The sequence below is a fragment of the Buteo buteo genome, chromosome Z (assembly GCF_964188355.1).
Source record: "Buteo buteo chromosome Z, bButBut1.hap1.1, whole genome shotgun sequence".
In the NCBI taxonomy this organism is placed as follows: domain Eukaryota; kingdom Metazoa; phylum Chordata; class Aves; order Accipitriformes; family Accipitridae; genus Buteo; species Buteo buteo.
The window spans coordinates 76,070,940-76,089,813 of NC_134204.1; the positions used below are offsets into that span (position 1 = coordinate 76,070,940).

Sequence of the window (18,874 nt, forward strand, 5' to 3'; positions counted from 1 at the left end):
TATGAATAGCTCCTAACTGTTATTCATTATCTGCTGCATAAAAGATACCAGAAATCCTGCTGTATTTAGACATTTGTAATTGATGATTTATTAATTTCCTACCCTCCTGTTAGAAAAATGAAGTGGAATTGGGTTCAGTCTCTTACCTTGAAACAGATTTCTTGGACCTCGGGGTGCTCTCCTAGCTCTTTTTCTGAATGCTTTTCAGTTTGAGCTCACATCAGTGCAAAGTTAATCATATTTAAAAGTTAGCTCTGAGACTGTACTACAACCACCTGTAACCATAACTGACACTGTACTATAACGTGGCCTGGATTGTTTACAAGTCACTTCTGTGGGGTCTGTTGTCATACACATCTTTTTCCAAGAGACTGGAAGTTAATTCAAATTTGACTATTGCATATGTTTTAAATTTTTATGTTTTTCATGAAAGGTGCTGTTAGCAATTAGTTACTTTTGAGTAGGTTACATGTATTATAGATGGCTTACAAACAAAATATTGCTGAAAAGGGAAGCTTTGTCATTCGTCCAATTTGAAAAAAAAATTTCCACAGTCTTGTGTTTCCTTCCCAGTTGGCAAGAGATTAATATCCAGCACGTTTAATTTAATGAATTTTGCAAGATGCATTGCTTTGTTCAAGGTTTAGTGAAGAAAGGTGAAAATACAGATGGCATCCAGGGTGTTGATGCCACCTAGTGTTGAAAGAATTACTACGCCACACTTGTAATTGCAGTTGGCCAATTCTTTCCCTGAAACATTGTGTTTGCAAAGGGGTTGAAGGAAAAAGGCGCGATTTGCTGATGTTAAGAATTATAATACAGTGTTGTGGTTCACCACAGGCAGTTGCAGACAAAAGCAGATTCTTGTCTCTCATTAGAAGTGCTTTTTTCCTCTCTCTCTTTTAATTCTCTATCCATATTAGTAATATCATGGATATTGCTCTTGCTCCTCATGAAGTCCAGTCTTCCTGGGTCAGCTTGATGAAATTCTGGAACTGAGCAGAGATAAAAAAGCTAAACAACACTATTACAGGGTTGGTTTTTTTCCTCGTAAAAACCTGTCCTACTTAAAAGAGATTCCCTCGGGCTAGATACACCAAAGGTTATCCTGAATGTTTGTCAGATGTTTCAGGATTGTGCTCTACTAGGATTTTGCTAGTATAGTTGGAAGCGTCTCAATCAGGAGAGCTGTTAGTGCTTCCCATAGAGCTGCAGTTTTCTCTGGTTTTCATGCTTATGCATTTCACAGCCTGTCTTCTACTTGTTCCTTGAGTAGTATACATTTTAATGCTTTTAGCTTGTCTTTTCAAACATTTTTTTTTCCCATTTCTGATCTTTCTGCTGTTTGTCAGTTAACTTCCTGTGGTGAGCAACCAAAAGTTAGGGTTTGGGGTTTTTCTTCTGATGGAGTTGTTTTACATTGCATAGCCAACAGTGTCTGCCTGAAGTGAACAAAAGTGTTAACATTTTTAATCTTTGCATCCTGTTGAAATGAAGTGCGGTTATTAATTGCTTGGACTTTAAACACAATTTCAGTATTGAGGGTTTAAAGGCAGGAAATACTTAGGACACTTAAACTCTTTTAAATTTTGTTTCATGCAGAAGAACCAGTTTTCAGTTACTCACTGCATATTTTGGGAGAGGAGAGGAAAGGGATATGAAGCGTTCTGAATGTGAATCACTTCTGTGTCGTTAAGGGATTGCTAAGGGATGAACAGAGCTTTCCCTTCTGTAGCTGGGTTGGGTTGTTCTTTGTGTGCCCTTTATGTAAAGACCTGTCTGCTTTCTTACTGACTAGCTAATGAGCTACAAGTCTTCTCATTGGCTATAAATAATGAAGCATTTTTCATGTGTGTTTGTCTATTATCTGTTGTAAGAAACATTACTGAAAGTCTATGGATGCCATTCATCGGACACCCCTTCTTCCCCTGTTTGTTAATTCCTCCATGTTTCAAGTAAAGATAACATTCCTTGCCTCACATGGTAGAAACAACAGCTCAAAAATGAAAAAAGCTTTTGTGACAATTGAATCTGTTTGCACACATTGTGGTTTTTGAAAGTTTACACTTTGATGTGAATGGTCTTCAGAATTTGTAGTGAATTCTAGTAATAAAATAGTTCAAAACTTCCATTTTAAGCCTTTAAGCAGCCATCAGCTCTTCCTGACATTACAGAGAAGGTCAGCTGCAGCTTATGGTCACCAAGTCTTTGTGTCTGCATTTGAACACAGTCAAGACCAAGCCAAATTTCATTCGGTTTGGAATGTGGTAGGCAAAATCAGATGCTATGTACGTAACCTACAGTGAGCTCGTGGCAGGGTGTCCTTTCTCTTCTCTCATTTTTATTTCAAGAGACAGTATAAAAGCTGTAGGAGGCAACAGATAGAAATTAACTCTCTTCTGCTATGAAGGTCTGGTTTCCATAGAAGGCAAGGGAATGCAGTTACAAAGCAACCATGAAAGATGACATTGTAAAGACAAAAAAGAAAACAAAACAGAGTAAGATACAGTGGAGCCACATGAAAAATACCGTGTTTCTGTCCCAGTCAAGCATGAGCAAGAAAGCAGAAGACCTGATATCCTAGGTGCTGTTTACTTCAGTCAGCACTGGAGTACAAAGCTTCAGCAAGTCTTACTGGTTTGATACACTCATAGCTCACACAGACTCTTAAAAAGTCTGTGTATTTTATGTTTCCTCTGAGTTGCCATATGACTTTATTTGCAGATTTTTTTGAACATATACTTCATGTATGTCATTTAAAAGACATGTCCTACTGGTCTCTTGTAGAAATGCGTTGCCCCATCCTCCAGAAACCAGCAGGTGTAACAGTTCTCCCTCCCAGATGTGGGCTGGAGCCTGCCATTTCTGGGACTGTGTGCCAGCTGAGCTGTCCCCAAGGATTCATCTTGTCTGGAGCTAGAGAGGAGCTAAGGTGCATTTCATTTGGGAGATGGAGTGCAAACATCAAGGACGCTCTGTGTAAAGGTAGAGACCAGCCCAAAATCGTTTCTGTGTATGCATGTGCAGCATTGGAGGGAAGCACACAACAAGTAACTGTGTGAGGACAGGTTTGAACTGGGGAAAGCATGATTTAAACAGTCTGTAAGAAGTGTGGCCTGTACCATTATCGCTTGGCTGTCAGAACTACCTGTAGTTTGTAATAAAAATGTGGAGTTCAGAGGTTGCTTGAGTGCCATCTTACAGTGCTCATCATCAGCTGTCTCTCCTGGGATCCATCTCATAAGTCTGTTGTCAGGAAGCTGCCTGCTAAAAGGCCTGGTGTGCAGGTAAATTTGAAATTTCAAAGTAGAAGTGAAAGATTCCTAACAATAGACTAAATAACTTGTTACTGTTACTGGTTTAGCACAGGTTTATGTAAGCCCTGTAGTCAGAGCAAGACTATAAACACTCTGTAAACCCTGGCTGATAGACAGACTATAGAGGGTTGGTTCATTTTCATTGTCTTTGAACTGACTATGGCTGTTGACATGCTCTGAGCAACAGAGTGCAAGAGTTAAGGCCAACATTGGCTGACACAAGTGCACAGAGTGTAAAGACGGGCAGAAGATGGTTACATGCATTTGAGTATGGTTCTGCCATGTTTACCCACCTCTTCTAGAAATGTTATTTATTCCCTTACACACATGCACACTGAGTTGGAAGGAGTTTGGCTTTGGATTATAGGAGGATACAAGCGAAAGTGGAGTTTGTCTGGGAATATGCTATTCACCTCTTCATGAACTATTGTGCTCCTAGAACTAACAATTCCATCCCAAACTGGGGCCCTCTCCAGCCACTGAATGAAAGAACAGTACAGAAAGCAGTTATGGCAGTCATCATGCCAGGTCACTACAGAGACTGAGGTGGGAACTTTTTTCTCTGTAATGGCCAGGAAGATTTTATCCCTCTCTTTAAATGTATTATTTCCCACTCTCTGACGTACCACATGGTTTCTCTGAATCTTTTGTATAAACCTGTGCCAAACCACAATTTTTAATATTTGAGGATCCTAGTGCAAGGCTACAAGCTGAAGTGTTTGGATCAAGATAAAGCAGCATGGCTTGGGTTCAAGCTTTTAGATATTACGAGTACATAAAACCATAAAATAAGAGGCACCAAGAAACTCTGAAGGTTATTCCTCTGTAGTAAAAATGAACAGTTGCATTTCAATTGCTTTCATTCTTGTTATTGTCTCTCTCTATTTTGCTGCCAACATATCTGGCCAGTTCAAAATAGTAATTTTCTTTCTGACTTACTTATTAGTCTTTTTACAGAATTTCACTTTTAAATGGAATTTGCATCAGCCTGAAGGCTGTGGTCAGGGGAGTGTGAATCATAAGTGGTAGTTAGTTAAAAGAGTGCAATTCTAATAAAGTTTTCATCAGAATGAGTTCAGAGGAAGGCAAAATCCCTTGTATTTATTGCTTTGTACTTTTAATTACAGAGGTTTAATTGCCTGAGTTATGTCTTTACTGGAACTATTTAGTAATAAAAATATAAATGCTATCAGTTCTGAGTTGTTTTAAAGCCTCCTGGGTATACATGAGTTCAGAGCTGAATGTGTCCTTGTCTCATGAGTCTAGAGACCGTTTATCAAACAACACTACAGCAATAAAATAACCTGACCACAAATGTTTTGGGAGGCCCTGTGCCAGGGAACTGAAGAAGTACTTTGTCAGAGAAGCTTGAGGCTTAAATGTTGGTGGTGTCATTACCCATATTGTGCCACCAGTCCTTTGAAACCATCCAGCATTGTCACATATGTCACAAGAAGACTCCATTTGTCCTACATAATAATTTGTAGCAGGAGTTTATTAAGGAACATTTCCAGGAGCTGGTGCCAGAAATCTTGCCATTGTTTCTTTTCAAGTCGGTTGCACACCATGCTCCAGGGAATTTGAGTGTCACTACTGTCTTGTTTGTAGTATATATATCATGTCACAAATACTTTTTTTTTTTTTAAATTTAAGTCACTGATTATCAGAAACAAGTGTTTTCATCTGTATGTGTCATGCATGTGGGCACTGAAAGGATAGAGAAGCCATTCCTTCTTAATGAGTATATGTGTGTAATGAATGGATGAACAATAAGAGAAACAAATTCATTCTGTTTTATTCATTTCTTGAATGGTTGCATGTAGAAACCAGAGTCTCATTATGCTCAGTGATGTACAAAAATACAGCAAAAAATAGTCCCTTCCCCTGGAGAATTTACTGTTTATGTGTAAGCCTGTATGCAAGAATTAAAAAGGGACAGAGACAGGAAGTTTGCAAAACTATGTGCATTTATATTCCAGGCAACACAGAAACCAGTGATTATAACAAGTTGAAGTCTAACCATTCTAGAGGTTTTATTTCTATAATCCCACATATAAAACCAGTTTGTCTTCTTCTGGATCAGATATTGAAGCTCCGCGGATCCACTGTCCAGAAAATATTGAGACTGAGACTCTGGAACATCATAACTCTGCTAATATCAGCTGGCAGGTACCAACAGCTGAGGATAACTCTGGCGATGAGGCAAGTTAAAATCTATGCATTTGACTGGAGGCAGTCTTTCTATAGCTAGCTGTTTCAAATTGGTTTTATGATCCACTAGAATTTATTTCTTCTGATAAACAGGAGTAGAAGAAAAATCTTCTGAAAAGTTTTTATCTTGAGAACTTAGCATTTTCTGTCTTGGTTAGGGTTATGCAGTCACAGGACTCTGCATGGTGTTTAAGTGCATGAAATCTCATATGGTTAATTTATGTGGTCAAAAGAAAGAATGTGCCCTTGTTTATAAGATGGAGACAGCTGCTTTAAAAATGAGCTCTTAGAATGTGAAGAAGTTTAATAAACTCTTCTCAGAAGGAAGCAAACCGGTTCATTAATCTAAAAGGCTAACAAGAACACACTATGATAAGTAAAAACTCGTTTCAGCTTCCCAAGTGCGAAAGAAAAACCTCATTTTCCTATCCGATGCAAGGTTCAGATATGGGCCTTTGGCTACTATGGGTATCAGAGATCTGAAAATGGAGTTAAAAGGAAAACTTGTTCCAGAGCCGTTTCATAAAGAGTAATGTTTCCTACAGACTCAGACATGATCAAGTTACAGCAACTGAATGTTTTATCATGAGTCAGCAGAGGAATAGTGACTCTGTGTGCATGCTTTTAATTTGCTGCAAACACAGGAGTTTTTTGCACTTGGAAACTGTGAGCTATCCCAATAAAAGAGGTTTAAGTTCACACAGCCATGGTCAGGTACTGTAGCTCTGCTGACACAGGGTCATTCATTGTAGAAGTCAAGTGCCTTAGCTCTTAGTTGTAACTGGTTTGTCAAAGCACAGTTGTCAGATTAACTGTTTTGTTCACATGAAACCAGTTCTTTTGAAGAGAAGTTCCGTACAACATTTCTAACCCATATGAAAGAGCCATAGACAGCATGTAAGCGTCATTTACTCCAAATGCAGGGTTCCTTTGCCACACCAGAATGTTTTGAAGCATCTGTGAGCTATTGACTCATAAACATATGTAGATTAAAACTGGATATGTAAGTACTTACAGCCCAAAACTGTCTGCTCCACTCATCTCCCAAGTCTGCTGCCCTTGCAGCTGGAGAGCTGAACTGCAGACAAAGCAGGTTCTGAGCTGGCATAGTGTGTGTTCAGTGCAGTGAGGCAGATGAGTCTTGAGTTTTCTTAATGCACAGCAGTAAATTGCAGCAGGTCAGGGTCCAAGCCCTGACTGAGTAAATCCCTGTTGCTATAAAGAAGGCAGTCTTGAAAAGGGCAACAGAGTACTCTGTTACAAAGTTGGCCTCATTACTTGAAGAGGCTGTTTGCTTTAGGAATGAGTAGGCTTGACATTGAGGGTACCATTTTGTGGCCATTTCTTGAAACATGAGTATCATGATTACTAACCAGCTTTGTTTTTTAAATAACAAGTGTTTTCCTATAAAAGGTCTCAGTTCACGTTACCCCAGCTTTCATACCACCGTTTCTTCTCCCAATTGGCGAAGTTGCCATTACTTACACAGCGGCTGATAAGTCGGGCAATGAGGCAAGCTGTACATTCAGTGTCAAGGTTATTGGTAAGTGCTGGTAAAAATCTCTGGGCAAGAGACTGTCGTGGTTGAAACCTTCTAACTATGTGCAGAAAGAGTCTGTGAGTCACTGTGGCCTTTATGTGTGCAGGTATAAGCCCAGGAGTAATATCATCTCCATAAGCTTTTCTGATCTTGGGTCACAGTTTGCATAGTGTGCAGTCATTGCTCCCCAGTGTTCAGTTTGGGTGGTGTTTTGGTCTTTTGTTCATTCTGAATGTTAAAATTTCTCCTCATACTGACAGATTAAATGCTTTATTGTGTTGTCACTTATTGCCTTCATCATCTATATCTTTTTATTTTTCTTGAAAGATTCCCAACAAAATTTCCAAGGTTTCTGCACACTGCTGATGCAAATCATTGTTGAAATATTTCTGTCAGACAGTTGTGTTATTCAGCAGTCCTGTTAAACAAGGTTTGCTCTGTAGAAATCAAACAGAATGCAGAAACCATGAGTTCAGTGGAAGAATTAGTCTTGTCCATTCCCTCAACATCTACCAGTTGCAGAAGCTTACAAGTGTGCACCTAACCTTGTTGTATCTTCTGATGTGAACTTAAAACTGCTGTTTGCCTGACTTCGGATGATGATAGATTTCATTTGAGTGTGGCAGCAGTTCAGTAAGCTAATGTCATGCCATCCATTCAAATTCTGCAGATGCAGAACCTCCTGTAATTGACAGATGCAGGTCTCCACCACCCATGGAAGCAGTGGAGAATGAGTATCCAGCAACATGGGAAGAACCACAATTTTCAGACAATTCAGGTGAGATAGTGCACCCCAAAACATGCACAAAACAGTGGAAGGCTAGGGAACTCCAACCTGTTCACTCTTGATCCCTTAGTGTTTAGAATTTTTTGAGGGGTTTTTTACTTACTTATTTTTAAGAACATATAATTTGGAAGATGTGCTGCCATTTCCTTCTCCGTTTGTCAATAGTGTGAGCAACCCTCTTTTACTCATTGATGTTTTAGGTTGTCTTTTAACTCTCCTAGGTGCTCCACTGACTGTTACTAGGAGTCATGCACCTGGGGATCTCTTTCCTAAAGGAGAAACAACAGTTCAGTACACAGCTGTGGATCCCTCTGGCAATAACAGGACATGTGAGATCCACATTATCATCAAAGGTTTGTTGTCTTAATCTTCTGGTCAGGTACGGCATTGTTTTAACTGAATATCATAAAGAATGCAATGCTACTCCACTTTTTCATATAGTCTCCACTTTTTCTTCTAGTTACTCCCATTTGATGTTGGAGTAACTTGAAGGCAGTTAGGATATTTGTTAGTACCAATGAATAAATTGTCTAAGACTGAAGAACCACAGCAGTGAATTTGGTCCTATGACTTCAAATTAGGTGTAAAAGCACTGGAATTATGATCCATTAAGGATTAAAACTTAAGGTAATCCATTTTTTTCTCAGTGACAGTTACCACATGAAATGAATTAATAGATGTTACTGAAGTCTTACTTCAAATCCATACTTAAAAAGGAAAACTTTATGGAAATATTTCTGTAATGACCTACAAATATTGTAGCAGATACAAGAACACTCTTTAGATTTTAGAAGTTTTCTGTACCTATAGATATACTGGTGCATTTGTGTTTATTGTGTAGACACCTTTTCCCCACAGTTCACTTTCTTCTTTAAAGGCCAAACAATAATTCAGCAGATAAAGTATTAAGGATGAAAATTCTACTTGATCTCTGCTCTCTAGTGCTTATGTCTCAGTTGGACATCTGTACAAAAAAATCTGCTAGTGAAGAGAGAATTTAAAATCATGTAGACGGGAATTTTGGTTATAGCTTTTAGAAAAAGGAAAGTTGCAAACTTGTGTGCTAACTTCTGAAATGCTGTAAATCTTAGCAAGAACAAGCCAGTGCTTAGAATTGTCATTATTTCAAGTTCTACACCACCTCAGACTTTTTGTGGTTCAGTGTTTGTTACATAATATTTTCAGACATTCATAATCTCCTTCACAATTGGCCTGTAAAATAAAACATAACTGAGGTTTTACAGTCAGTCCCTCCTAAGATGATTCTGACAAGTCTATGTGTTGTTGCAGTAGTGCAGAATGGATAAAGTTTAGTTTCAGGGTTCAAGATGTAATATTGTTTACTAGAATTCATTGTATGAAAGTTCATGTAAAAATTTAGTTTAATGTTTTGTGTTATTTTAGTAAGTACATGCTTGAGCATGCACCTTTGCAGAAGAAGTACAGAAGGGTTTGGGTCTTGCATTTCTGAGTTTTTTAAATTCTCATATGTATCACAAATTTTTTTAAGTCTCCATTTTTCTGCATTTCAAATTCCAGTGGCACAGTTTGATAACAACTTAGCAGTAGCTTGACCCTGCCTTTATGGAATTACCAAATAATACTTCCACAGACTTCAACAGAAGCAAGATCAGGTTGATACTAAGTACTTTTAGAAATCCTATCAGTACTGTTTTCCTGTGTGCTTGCTTACTTCACCACATTCATCAACATATAAAACTTCGTATTTTTCATAGGTTCTCCCTGCGAAATCTCCTTTGAGCCTGTGAATGGTGATTTTACATGCACATCAGATGAAGCAGGAGTTAATTGCACATTGCACTGTGCAGAGGGTTATAGCTTTTCAGAAGGATCAAGTGAAAACTACTATTGTGCATATGAGGATGGTGTCTGGAAGCCACCTTACTCTGCAGAGTGGCCTGGCTGCTCTTGTAAGTCTTACTGTTACTAAAATGAATCTGCAATTCATCAAACACTATGTTTAATGAGGAAGTAAATGAAAATATTTTAGAAATTATGACTTCTATTCAATGGTAACGAATCTTCTTTGTCCTCTGCCTCCAAATTGTTACAAATATTGTGAAAGAATGCCTGGAAGTCCCTAAATGTTTTATTTCAGAAGCTGTCTAAAACACAAAAATAGCAGTGAATTTGAATCTGGGAATCACAAAATAGCAAAGATGGCAAAGTAGACAAGGTCTGTCATTATTTTGAACTGGTATTTGAAACAGTTTGTTTACAAATCCTGTCTTTTCAATAGGAATTTCAACAGTATTTGCAGTTTACTGGTCCGAATGCACACTGCATGCTGTACTTACATATCTAATTATCACCAAATGTGAAGCATTTATGTATTTTCTTTGAGATGAACACATGCAAAACTTCAGCTGTGGAATTTCCCAGCTTTGGTGACATTTTAATAGCAAATGTATTAGAGCTACATATGAAGCCCATCTTGGCACCATGTTGCATCCACTTCCATCCGAGTGGATTTCTTGGTTTCAGCAAATAAGAGCAGTGTTTAGGTATGAGCAAATGAGAGTTATGTTTCAGAGCTATCTTATCAATTCAAAATCCGTAACTTGGACACTTAGGAACTTTGATTTGCTTAGATTCTGGATGAGAATTTTTCATATTCAGCCTAACAGCATTAGTAATGGGACTTCTAATATTTATTGCTTCTCTCTCAGTAAAAAGTAAGTAGAGAGTTTAATTGACAGCTGACAGATTTCTTCCATTAAGAAAACACTGAAATAAGTGACACAACTTTTTTTTATGTTTGTTAGCTTTCCCAATAAATTTGGTGCCTGCCAATTCAACTGCATTGGCTGAAGTATGAGTGATCCATTTTCATGTGTACAACACTGGGAATTTAGATTGCTGTTTTAAAGACAATGCTTAGTGTATTCCAGTTTTAGCCTGAACAACCTTGCTTTTAGTTCTGAAACTCTTGCACTGACCACTAAAAGTTTATTTTTCCAACATTTTTCAGTAAATCGTTTTGCAAACCATGGGTTCAAATCCTTTGAGATGCTTTACAGAGCAACACAATGTGATGACAACAATCTTCTAAATAGCTTTACTGATGCATTCCAGACTGCGCTTGGTAAAATGGTGGGTTAGTAAAATACTGCTTCTTTTTACATACTTTTTAAAAAATGTACCTCATTGTTACTTCTCCCAGCTAATTTCATACTAGGAAAATACAACAGAAACCCATAAAGGAAATATGTGCTTTTTCAGAAGATGACAAGTCTCCTTTAAAAATAAAGATGATTCACTGGCATTTTAATGTAATTCAGTTCAGTCTTCAATGTGGAGTTACAGGGGACAGAATTTATAGAAGTTTCCAAGTAGCTTAAGGTCCAGGCACTCAAAGATTTTCAGTAGGCTTCCAAAGAGAACCTATGCAGTTTTGAAAACCCTAGTCAATTGTCCCCTAACTTCAGGGTTCTTTTTGAAAGTTGGATGTGATTATAAAATACATTCTAATAATATGAATGTATAAATATAAATAATATAAAATATATTTTATATAGAATATGTATAACATATATCCATATAATATAAATTAATATACATGTAGAAAAATAGATAAATTCCACATTTAGTGCCTAAGTCCAGGCACTTAAATCCAGTAGTAGTGATTTAAATAATTTGCTCAGATTTCTTGAGTTGCTGAGTTCTCACTCTTATCATTAAGAATGCAACGCACTGAACTTGAAGGGGAAGCATGTTCCTTCTCTACTGTGTCTCTTGCTTTCCACTTCAGTATCACAATTTCCCCTCTTAAGCCACAAGTCTGACCTTAGCTATAAAGTAGAAGCAGCAGGACTTTGAATTGTGGTCTCAGGAGTGGATGTCCAGGCCTAGTGGGATAGCATTGTGCCAGAAGAAGACACTGGGCATTTACAGATTTTTTGCAGGACAAGGCCCATATGCTAAAAGCTTCTCTACTAACTAAAAAGCATTATTAGCACATACAGCTAGCTAATGGACAAACTCCTGCAACTTTGCAATGTATGTCAGTAGCCTTTGTCAAATGGCTGAAAACTTACATAACGCTTCATGCAATCTCTGACACTTGGACCTAAATATCTGTTGTTGTCTTGCCTTGCTTCAGGTTTGTTCTCTTCCAGTAGAGAAAACTTGGCTGGTTTTATTTCTGTTCTTTTCCCCTAAGAGCCAGCTACCACTAGGTTCCAGTGCTTAGACCATTACTATCAGCAAACAAAAGATAATAAGGAAAAAATGCTTAGTGACCTGCCCAGGCAATTACATCAAAATGCAACAATCTGGGAAAACAGTCAAGAAGGCTGTTTTGAATATGCCTATTCCTATTCCCAAGAATTTGAAATTCTAGCAGAGATCGAAAACAGGGGAGGAATCAGCAGGAGCCATCTTTCCGATGAAAATTGATATGGACAAAGCAAAGCAATTCCAAAACACAACCTAGAGCTCAACTTGCTTGAAACCTTCCTGGAAAAAGCAAAAAATATAGGTTTTATCAAAAATCATGCATTCATCTATTCTTATCTAATCTCCACTGCTTTTGTGGAGAGAAGAAATCAACAGTACCAGAAAGGTTTCTGTCAAGTTTTCTGTTGTGTGGTTTCTGTCCTTCTCAAATGATTTTCCCTGTCCTCTGAGGTCTCAGTGGAATGCATGAGTCCTCTCCATGGGTAGGGAGAGGTGGATATTAAGAAACAAGGTTTGAAAGCTAGAAAAAAAGTGACAGCATTGTTGTAAACCTGACAGAATTACAAGTTACATAGCTGGAAAAACCACAGATGTTTTCAAAGGTGTGAGCTCTCCTGTCATCTTCAGCAGAGAGAAACAAGCCTGGACTTGTTTCTGTATTTTGGGGTTTCACGTGCAAGTGTGGTTAACTGAATGGACATCTTCTCTTGTAAAAAAGATCTTCTATAACAAACAGCTTGTATGCCTACAAGTTGCCCTCTTATTTCCCAGATGTCTCAATAGACCATACTTCTTTGAGCAGGCTTTGCCAAGGTTATGAGAGACATAAAAGGGGAAATCTAGTGTCACTGGCAGGACCAGTGCTTTAGATTGTAACTAGAATTTTTTATAAGTCAGGGGAGGAGGAGGCTATATGGTTTTATTTTTTAATGTTTTTCTTCTTTATGTTGGAAGGTCCCATCATTCTGTAATGACGTTGATGATATTGACTGCAGATTGGAAGATCAGACACAGAAACATTGCTTGGAATATAATTACGATTATGAAAATGGATTTGCCATTGGTAATTATTGATGCATAGATTCTTAGCCATCCAGGTTTAACGCAGCTTAATACCTTTTGTTCTGAAGTACACAGTGTATTGTGTGAGATATTTTTTAAAATTAACTATAGAGCTTTTAAGATAGTAAGCAATTACTAATAGGTTTTATAAAAATATTATGGAAGTGTTTGCTGTCTGATTTTAATACTGCTTCCTATATAGTGTAGAGGAAAAGTTTACTGAGATGCCTCATGATGGGGAGGGGGGAAAAAAGCGCACACAGACAGAGTCCTACAAACCTGCTTGGCTGGCCTGGAAGAAAGCAACTTTTTAAAAGCATACAGTTTCACCAAAATACTGAAAAAGTACAATTGATGGTTCTGGAGATTGTTAAGAAAATGAGGAGCATCCTTGACGCTGGTTCAGATCAGCACAGAACCCTCACAGTGTAAAGCTGTACAAGCTTAAGTTTGCCCATTAGCTGTGAAATGACTTCCTGTATGCAAGGGCAGATTTTGCAGGATGACTGCAGTTATATCAGAGTAAAAGCTGTGACAGTTCTAGTGATTGTTACCATTTTTCTTTATGCCAAGTAAGTTGTCATTTCAGTCCATTTTTGAACAGGTTAGCGTCCATGTTGTACTGCTGTTGTCCTTGGCATTTCTGAGTCCCATGGGGGTGCTCAGAGCAGAAAGGCTAAAACCAGGTAACTTACATTACCTATCTTAGCATGAGGTATTTTGGCAAATCAACATCAGAATACGTATTTTGTCATAGGAGTGTGGCTCTTTTACAGGTTTATAGTGAAGTTACTTGGTAGAGCCTCCTGCTTATTCTCATCTTTTAGACATGCTTCACTGAGTTTGAGTGCACATTTGTTTGTAATCAGACATGGGGCAGGGGGGTCTGGGTGTTCAGTTTGCTGTTGTCATCAGGGTAAGGATGAATATTGATGACAGCTGGAGCTAACTTCTAAAGGCACTTGGAGGAAACAGTGTTGAGGACGTGGGATGCAGGGTCCTATTCTCTCCTGTTTCATGTCAACCTCTTATCAGAATAACCTTGTTGCTGTTTGTCTGGAGTTTCCCGTGATTTTACACTAGGGAGGCAGGAGGGGAGAACTCTCTTCAGGTCATAAGAGACAACAGTTTAGAAAACTAGTTGTGGAATACTGACATGGTATTAACCTCAAAGCTGTGGGGTTAACTTGTCCTAGTTTCCACTGCAAATTAAGCATAATCTAGGTGACTGCTAACAGGTAATTGGCAGAATTTTTTTATATCTTAGTGTTTTTAGAAAAAGAACTGCTCAATGAAATAGCCCATGCACCTCTAGATTTAGTCATTATGAGAAGGTAGATTATCTACAGAAACAATTGTTTAATTGTTTCTGGTTGAAAGTGTGTTATAGATGAGGGACATTATACAGGGGGTGAATTTGACTCACTGTGTGTAACAGGAAATGCCTGTCTGGGGAGTATAAACACATAAGGTGATGCTACCAGCCTTTTCTGAGAGTGCAGATGATGGTAGAACTATTCAGGAGTTGTGAGAAAAAGATGCAATGGAGACATGTGGCATAGGCCGTGGTGTCTGTAATTGAGCAGGAAGAGGAAGAGAGAGCAATATGGAATTGTTGAAGAAAATGTTGCTGGCAGGGGACGGTCCATGCAAGACAGGGGAAGAGAAAGAATTGCAACCTGTAACTTTTATAGCAGTATTTCTTTAAAGCTTTGGCTAACTGCACAAGATTCAGGATCTCCAGGTTATCAGTTAGGAGTGAGATTGATTTTTCCTTTTTTTTCAGTCAAAGTGTTGGTACAGTAGGCACTTGTGTGGAGGCAAAGCTAGCATGCATCATCTGGAGCTTCAAAACAGACCGCATTCTATTGGGGATGTATTTTAGAAATAAGTACAGGCACTTATATTCCACATGATGTTGCTTCTGCTTTTGTTCTTTATTAATGCCCCACAGGACCTGCTGGCTGGGGGGCAGCAAACCAGCTGGATTATTCCTATGATGATTTTGTTGATGCAGCACAAGACGACGACTTATCCAAGCATCTCTCTGCCTCTGTAAAGGCAGCACCTGCTCGAGTCAAAAGGCATAAGCTGAATGTTCCAATGACTGATCACAAAATCAAGTTAATATTTAACATCACAGGTGAGAGAAGTCAACATATTGTCCTTCCCCTAATCCTTCTTTTTAAAAAATGAGTTTCTAATACCTTCAGTAGAACTTAGCCTTCAGTTCACAAAGCCTGCTGGAGATGCAGATGACAGTTTTCTGGAGACTTTCATAGCCCCACTTCATGACAGACTTTCTGCCTGGGGGAGAAATCACAGCCTCATGTTCATGGAGAGCATTGTGCACATGGCCTGCTTTCCACTTTCCACTGGCAAGCTCGAGTGTTGCACTCTTGATATACTCCAGAGTACACTGGAAGTGCTGACTATAAAATCTGTGTGCTTTTTGTGTTTTCTGTTTATATCCCAGCTAGTGTGCCACTGCCTGATGAAAGGAATGATACAGTGGAACTGGAAAACCAGCGACGGCTCCTTAAAACTCTGGAGACAATCACGAACAGGCTGAATAGGACTCTCAATAAGGAGCCCATGTATTCTTTTCAGTTTGCATCTGAACTCATTGTAGCTGACAGCAACTCACTGGAGACCGAGAAGGCCTTTCTTTTCTGCAGGCCTGGTTCTGTGCTGAGAGGGAGAATGTGTGGTAAGCCAAATGACTTGCTCCTTACATGTATTTAGAATCCTTTTGAAAAGCAAAGTTTTAGAGGATGATTGCAGAGGCTTATGGTTTGACACAGTCCAGTGCTTGTGGTCTCCCAGAACAATAAACTTCAAAAATGCTTTGCGCAGTTTGACTTGGAGAGGATGTTTACGTTCCTAACCAAGGCCTGGGGAAAAAGGACACTTTTGTACCCAGCATTCCACTCCCATGGGGAAATCAGGCATATCCACAGTTGGTGATACACAGGAAAACAGTGCTTAGTATGCAGTCTTCTAACCCTATTAGTCCTGTGGGTGATGTGTAGCTAAGATGGGGAATTGGATTCCATTTCCTCTGTGTAGTGAGATCTTTGCAGTGTTCCAGAGAGATACCCCATTTGCTGAGGAACGGAGTCACATTTCACATAAACAGGGTTTGACTAAATGGGAACTCCAGAGGCAAGACAAGTATGTATGATTGTGCACTCTGAGGGGAACCTTATGTTTCTAACATTACAGTCAACTGCCCTTTGGGTACCTATTACTCTCTGGAGCATCACACCTGTGAAAGCTGCTGGACTGGGTCCTACCAAGATGAGGAAGGGCAGCTGGAATGCAAAAGTTGTCCATCTGGTAGCTATACTGAGTATCTACACTCTAGGAGCATCTCTGAATGCAAAGGTGAGAACTTTATCTTCTTCAGTCACTTCTGAATGCCTGGTGGCATCCTTTTGGTCCCCATGGTGGGATTATTGGAATTAGGTTAGCCTGTGAAATGAGGAGCAGTCCTAACTGCCCCTTGATGCATATGTAAAGAGAAAAATCCAGGTTTTCGCCACTGCTGTGGCTTGCAGGATGCCTGGGCAGCTGTTTCAAGACGAGCTGGCATTTGAAGCTTTGTTTCATTTCTGTCTTCATTCTGTGAGTTTGTGAGCCCATTTTGCAGGGACTAACACACTTAATGCCGTTCTTGTCCTTGCCAGCCCTTCTCCATTCTACCATGATCAAAGATAAAATGTCTGCATCCTACACTACAGTGCTGTGGCATTGAGCACCTCAGCACCACTATCTCTGTGACTTGTTCTGAAAAAGAAGTTGCTAGATTTATTTCGTGTTTATTGTCTTATCATTAATGTTGTTGATTAAATATGAGTAATTGAGGTGCAATAAATCATCTGTGAAGCTGATTGGAAGAGAGTTAACTGGCTAATAATTCACAAATGCAGTATCAGTAACTTACCACAATTCCTTTTTTTTTGTGTCTTTGTACCTATGGAGTCCTTCAGAGTAGAGTGAACTCTAGAAGTAAAAGTCCCTGTGATGTGTGTTATGATTTCAGCATTATTTTCAGAGGTCAAGAGCCATGTTTCCTGTTGGACATTGCTTAATCTTTATGAATTCTTCTGCTTTATAGCTCAGTGCAAGCAGGGAACTTACTCGCCTAATGGTCTTGAGACCTGTGAAACATGTCCATTTGGCACATATCAACCAGCATTTGGATCCAGGAGTTGCATCTCTTGCCCAGAAAATACATCAACAGTAAAAAGAGGTGCAGTGGATGTCTCAGCTTGTGGAGGTTTGTAACAAAAGGGGTTATGAAATTTTTTAAATTAAATTCTAAAGATTTCTAAATGTTATTTAAACATCAGCTAATGTAATCCAATTGACCTGCCTGAGATTGAAGTCTGCTTCTGGTTAAGTGTGGACCAAGCAGCATTTCCCAGCAAAAATTATAAGCTATTTCCTGATATCCTGATTATTTCAAATGCCCTCCTTCTGATTTCCAAGATAGATTCTTACCTAAAGATGAATAAAATGAGATATGTGATGGGTACCTACGTGAAAACAAAACCTTTTTACTTACAGAAAAGAAAGGGAATGACAGGATGTTTGTCGCTATTACCTCTGGAACAGCTTCCACATCTCCTGTACAAAAATACTTAATTTTAACACAGTTTGTCCCATAACTTTTTTCAAGAAATTGTCCTCAACTGTCTTTGGGAAGCTTTGCCAGAAAGATTCCCAGGGGAAATAGTCTGCAGGGATTAATAGTACAAAAAAGACTTGTCTTTTGTCCTTACTCCTTCTTGAAGGAAAAAAACAAACCAAACCAAACCAAAAAAAATCCAACAGGTATAAGAGATAAAAAGGAAAGAAAGTTGCATTTGAAAGCTGCCCCCAGAGCAGCAAAAGGAATAGATAGAAATAATTCCCAGATATTTCTGTAGTACTTTGAGAACCAAATGTCACCTAACAGCACAATTTAAATAAGCATCTCCTGGAGTTGTGAACTCCTGGCAGGTTTCATCCTATTCCTTTAAGTCTGAGGAAGGACTATGAGGGGAGAAGAGAAACTTATCAGAAAGAGGTGGGGGCAGGTAGGTTGGGGGTGTGAGTGATCACTCAAAAAAATGTCCTTTTGTTCTTGCAGTACCATGTCTTGCAGGCGAGTTCTCTCGTACAGGTTTGACACCTTGCTACCCTTGTCCCAGAGACTACTATCAGCCAGACCCAGGAAAGTCCTACTGCTTGTCTTGCCCCTTTTATGGAACAACAACTGTCATTGGTGCCAGATCCATCACAGATTGTTCAAGTAAGCCAAATTATCTCTGCTGGAGAAAGTGAATAAAAGGAACATCTAAAGGACGGCCAGCAGTAGTCTTAACAGAAAACATCCCACTTACTCTCCTAACAATATAGACCTTCCATTTCAATCAGTGATGTTCACAGCTGGTTTTGCCTACTGTTGTTGCCTCTGTGTTACATAGAAGGAGTGGCTACAGTGTGATACATACCAAGGCTCAATAACAGAGTACACATATACAAAGTGTGTATATAGATACACACACACACATAGTATATATGTACTATATATACACACTATAGAGTTATATATTTATACAAATATATATACACAAATATGTATACGCATGTATGTGTGTGTGTATAAATACACATAGAATATATTTTATACGTACACACACATGTGTTTTAGAAATGTATGTGCTTACAAATACATATTTGTGTAAAACATATATAAAATACTATGTG

The 18,874-nt window shown here is 38.8% G+C and overlaps 1 protein-coding gene across 3 annotated transcripts in view; it reads left to right on the top strand.

The window, feature by feature from the left end:
• The window catches only part of SVEP1 (sushi, von Willebrand factor type A, EGF and pentraxin domain containing 1), a 127,858-nt gene that overhangs the window by 52,742 nt on the left and 56,242 nt on the right, over positions 1-18,874 (top strand). For all 3 annotated transcript variants that reach the window (XM_075021205.1, XM_075021206.1, XM_075021207.1), the window contains 13 exons: positions 2,788-2,985; positions 5,401-5,519; positions 6,942-7,071; positions 7,739-7,846; positions 8,077-8,208; positions 9,592-9,786; positions 10,848-10,969; positions 13,010-13,118; positions 15,072-15,260; positions 15,594-15,827; positions 16,343-16,504; positions 17,238-17,399; positions 18,255-18,416. In XM_075021205.1, coding sequence (XP_074877306.1) covers positions 2,788-2,985; positions 5,401-5,519; positions 6,942-7,071; positions 7,739-7,846; positions 8,077-8,208; positions 9,592-9,786; positions 10,848-10,969; positions 13,010-13,118; positions 15,072-15,260; positions 15,594-15,827; positions 16,343-16,504; positions 17,238-17,399; positions 18,255-18,416 — 2,022 coding nt within the window. The remainder of the gene's footprint in view (positions 1-2,787; positions 2,986-5,400; positions 5,520-6,941; positions 7,072-7,738; positions 7,847-8,076; positions 8,209-9,591; positions 9,787-10,847; positions 10,970-13,009; positions 13,119-15,071; positions 15,261-15,593; positions 15,828-16,342; positions 16,505-17,237; positions 17,400-18,254; positions 18,417-18,874) is intronic.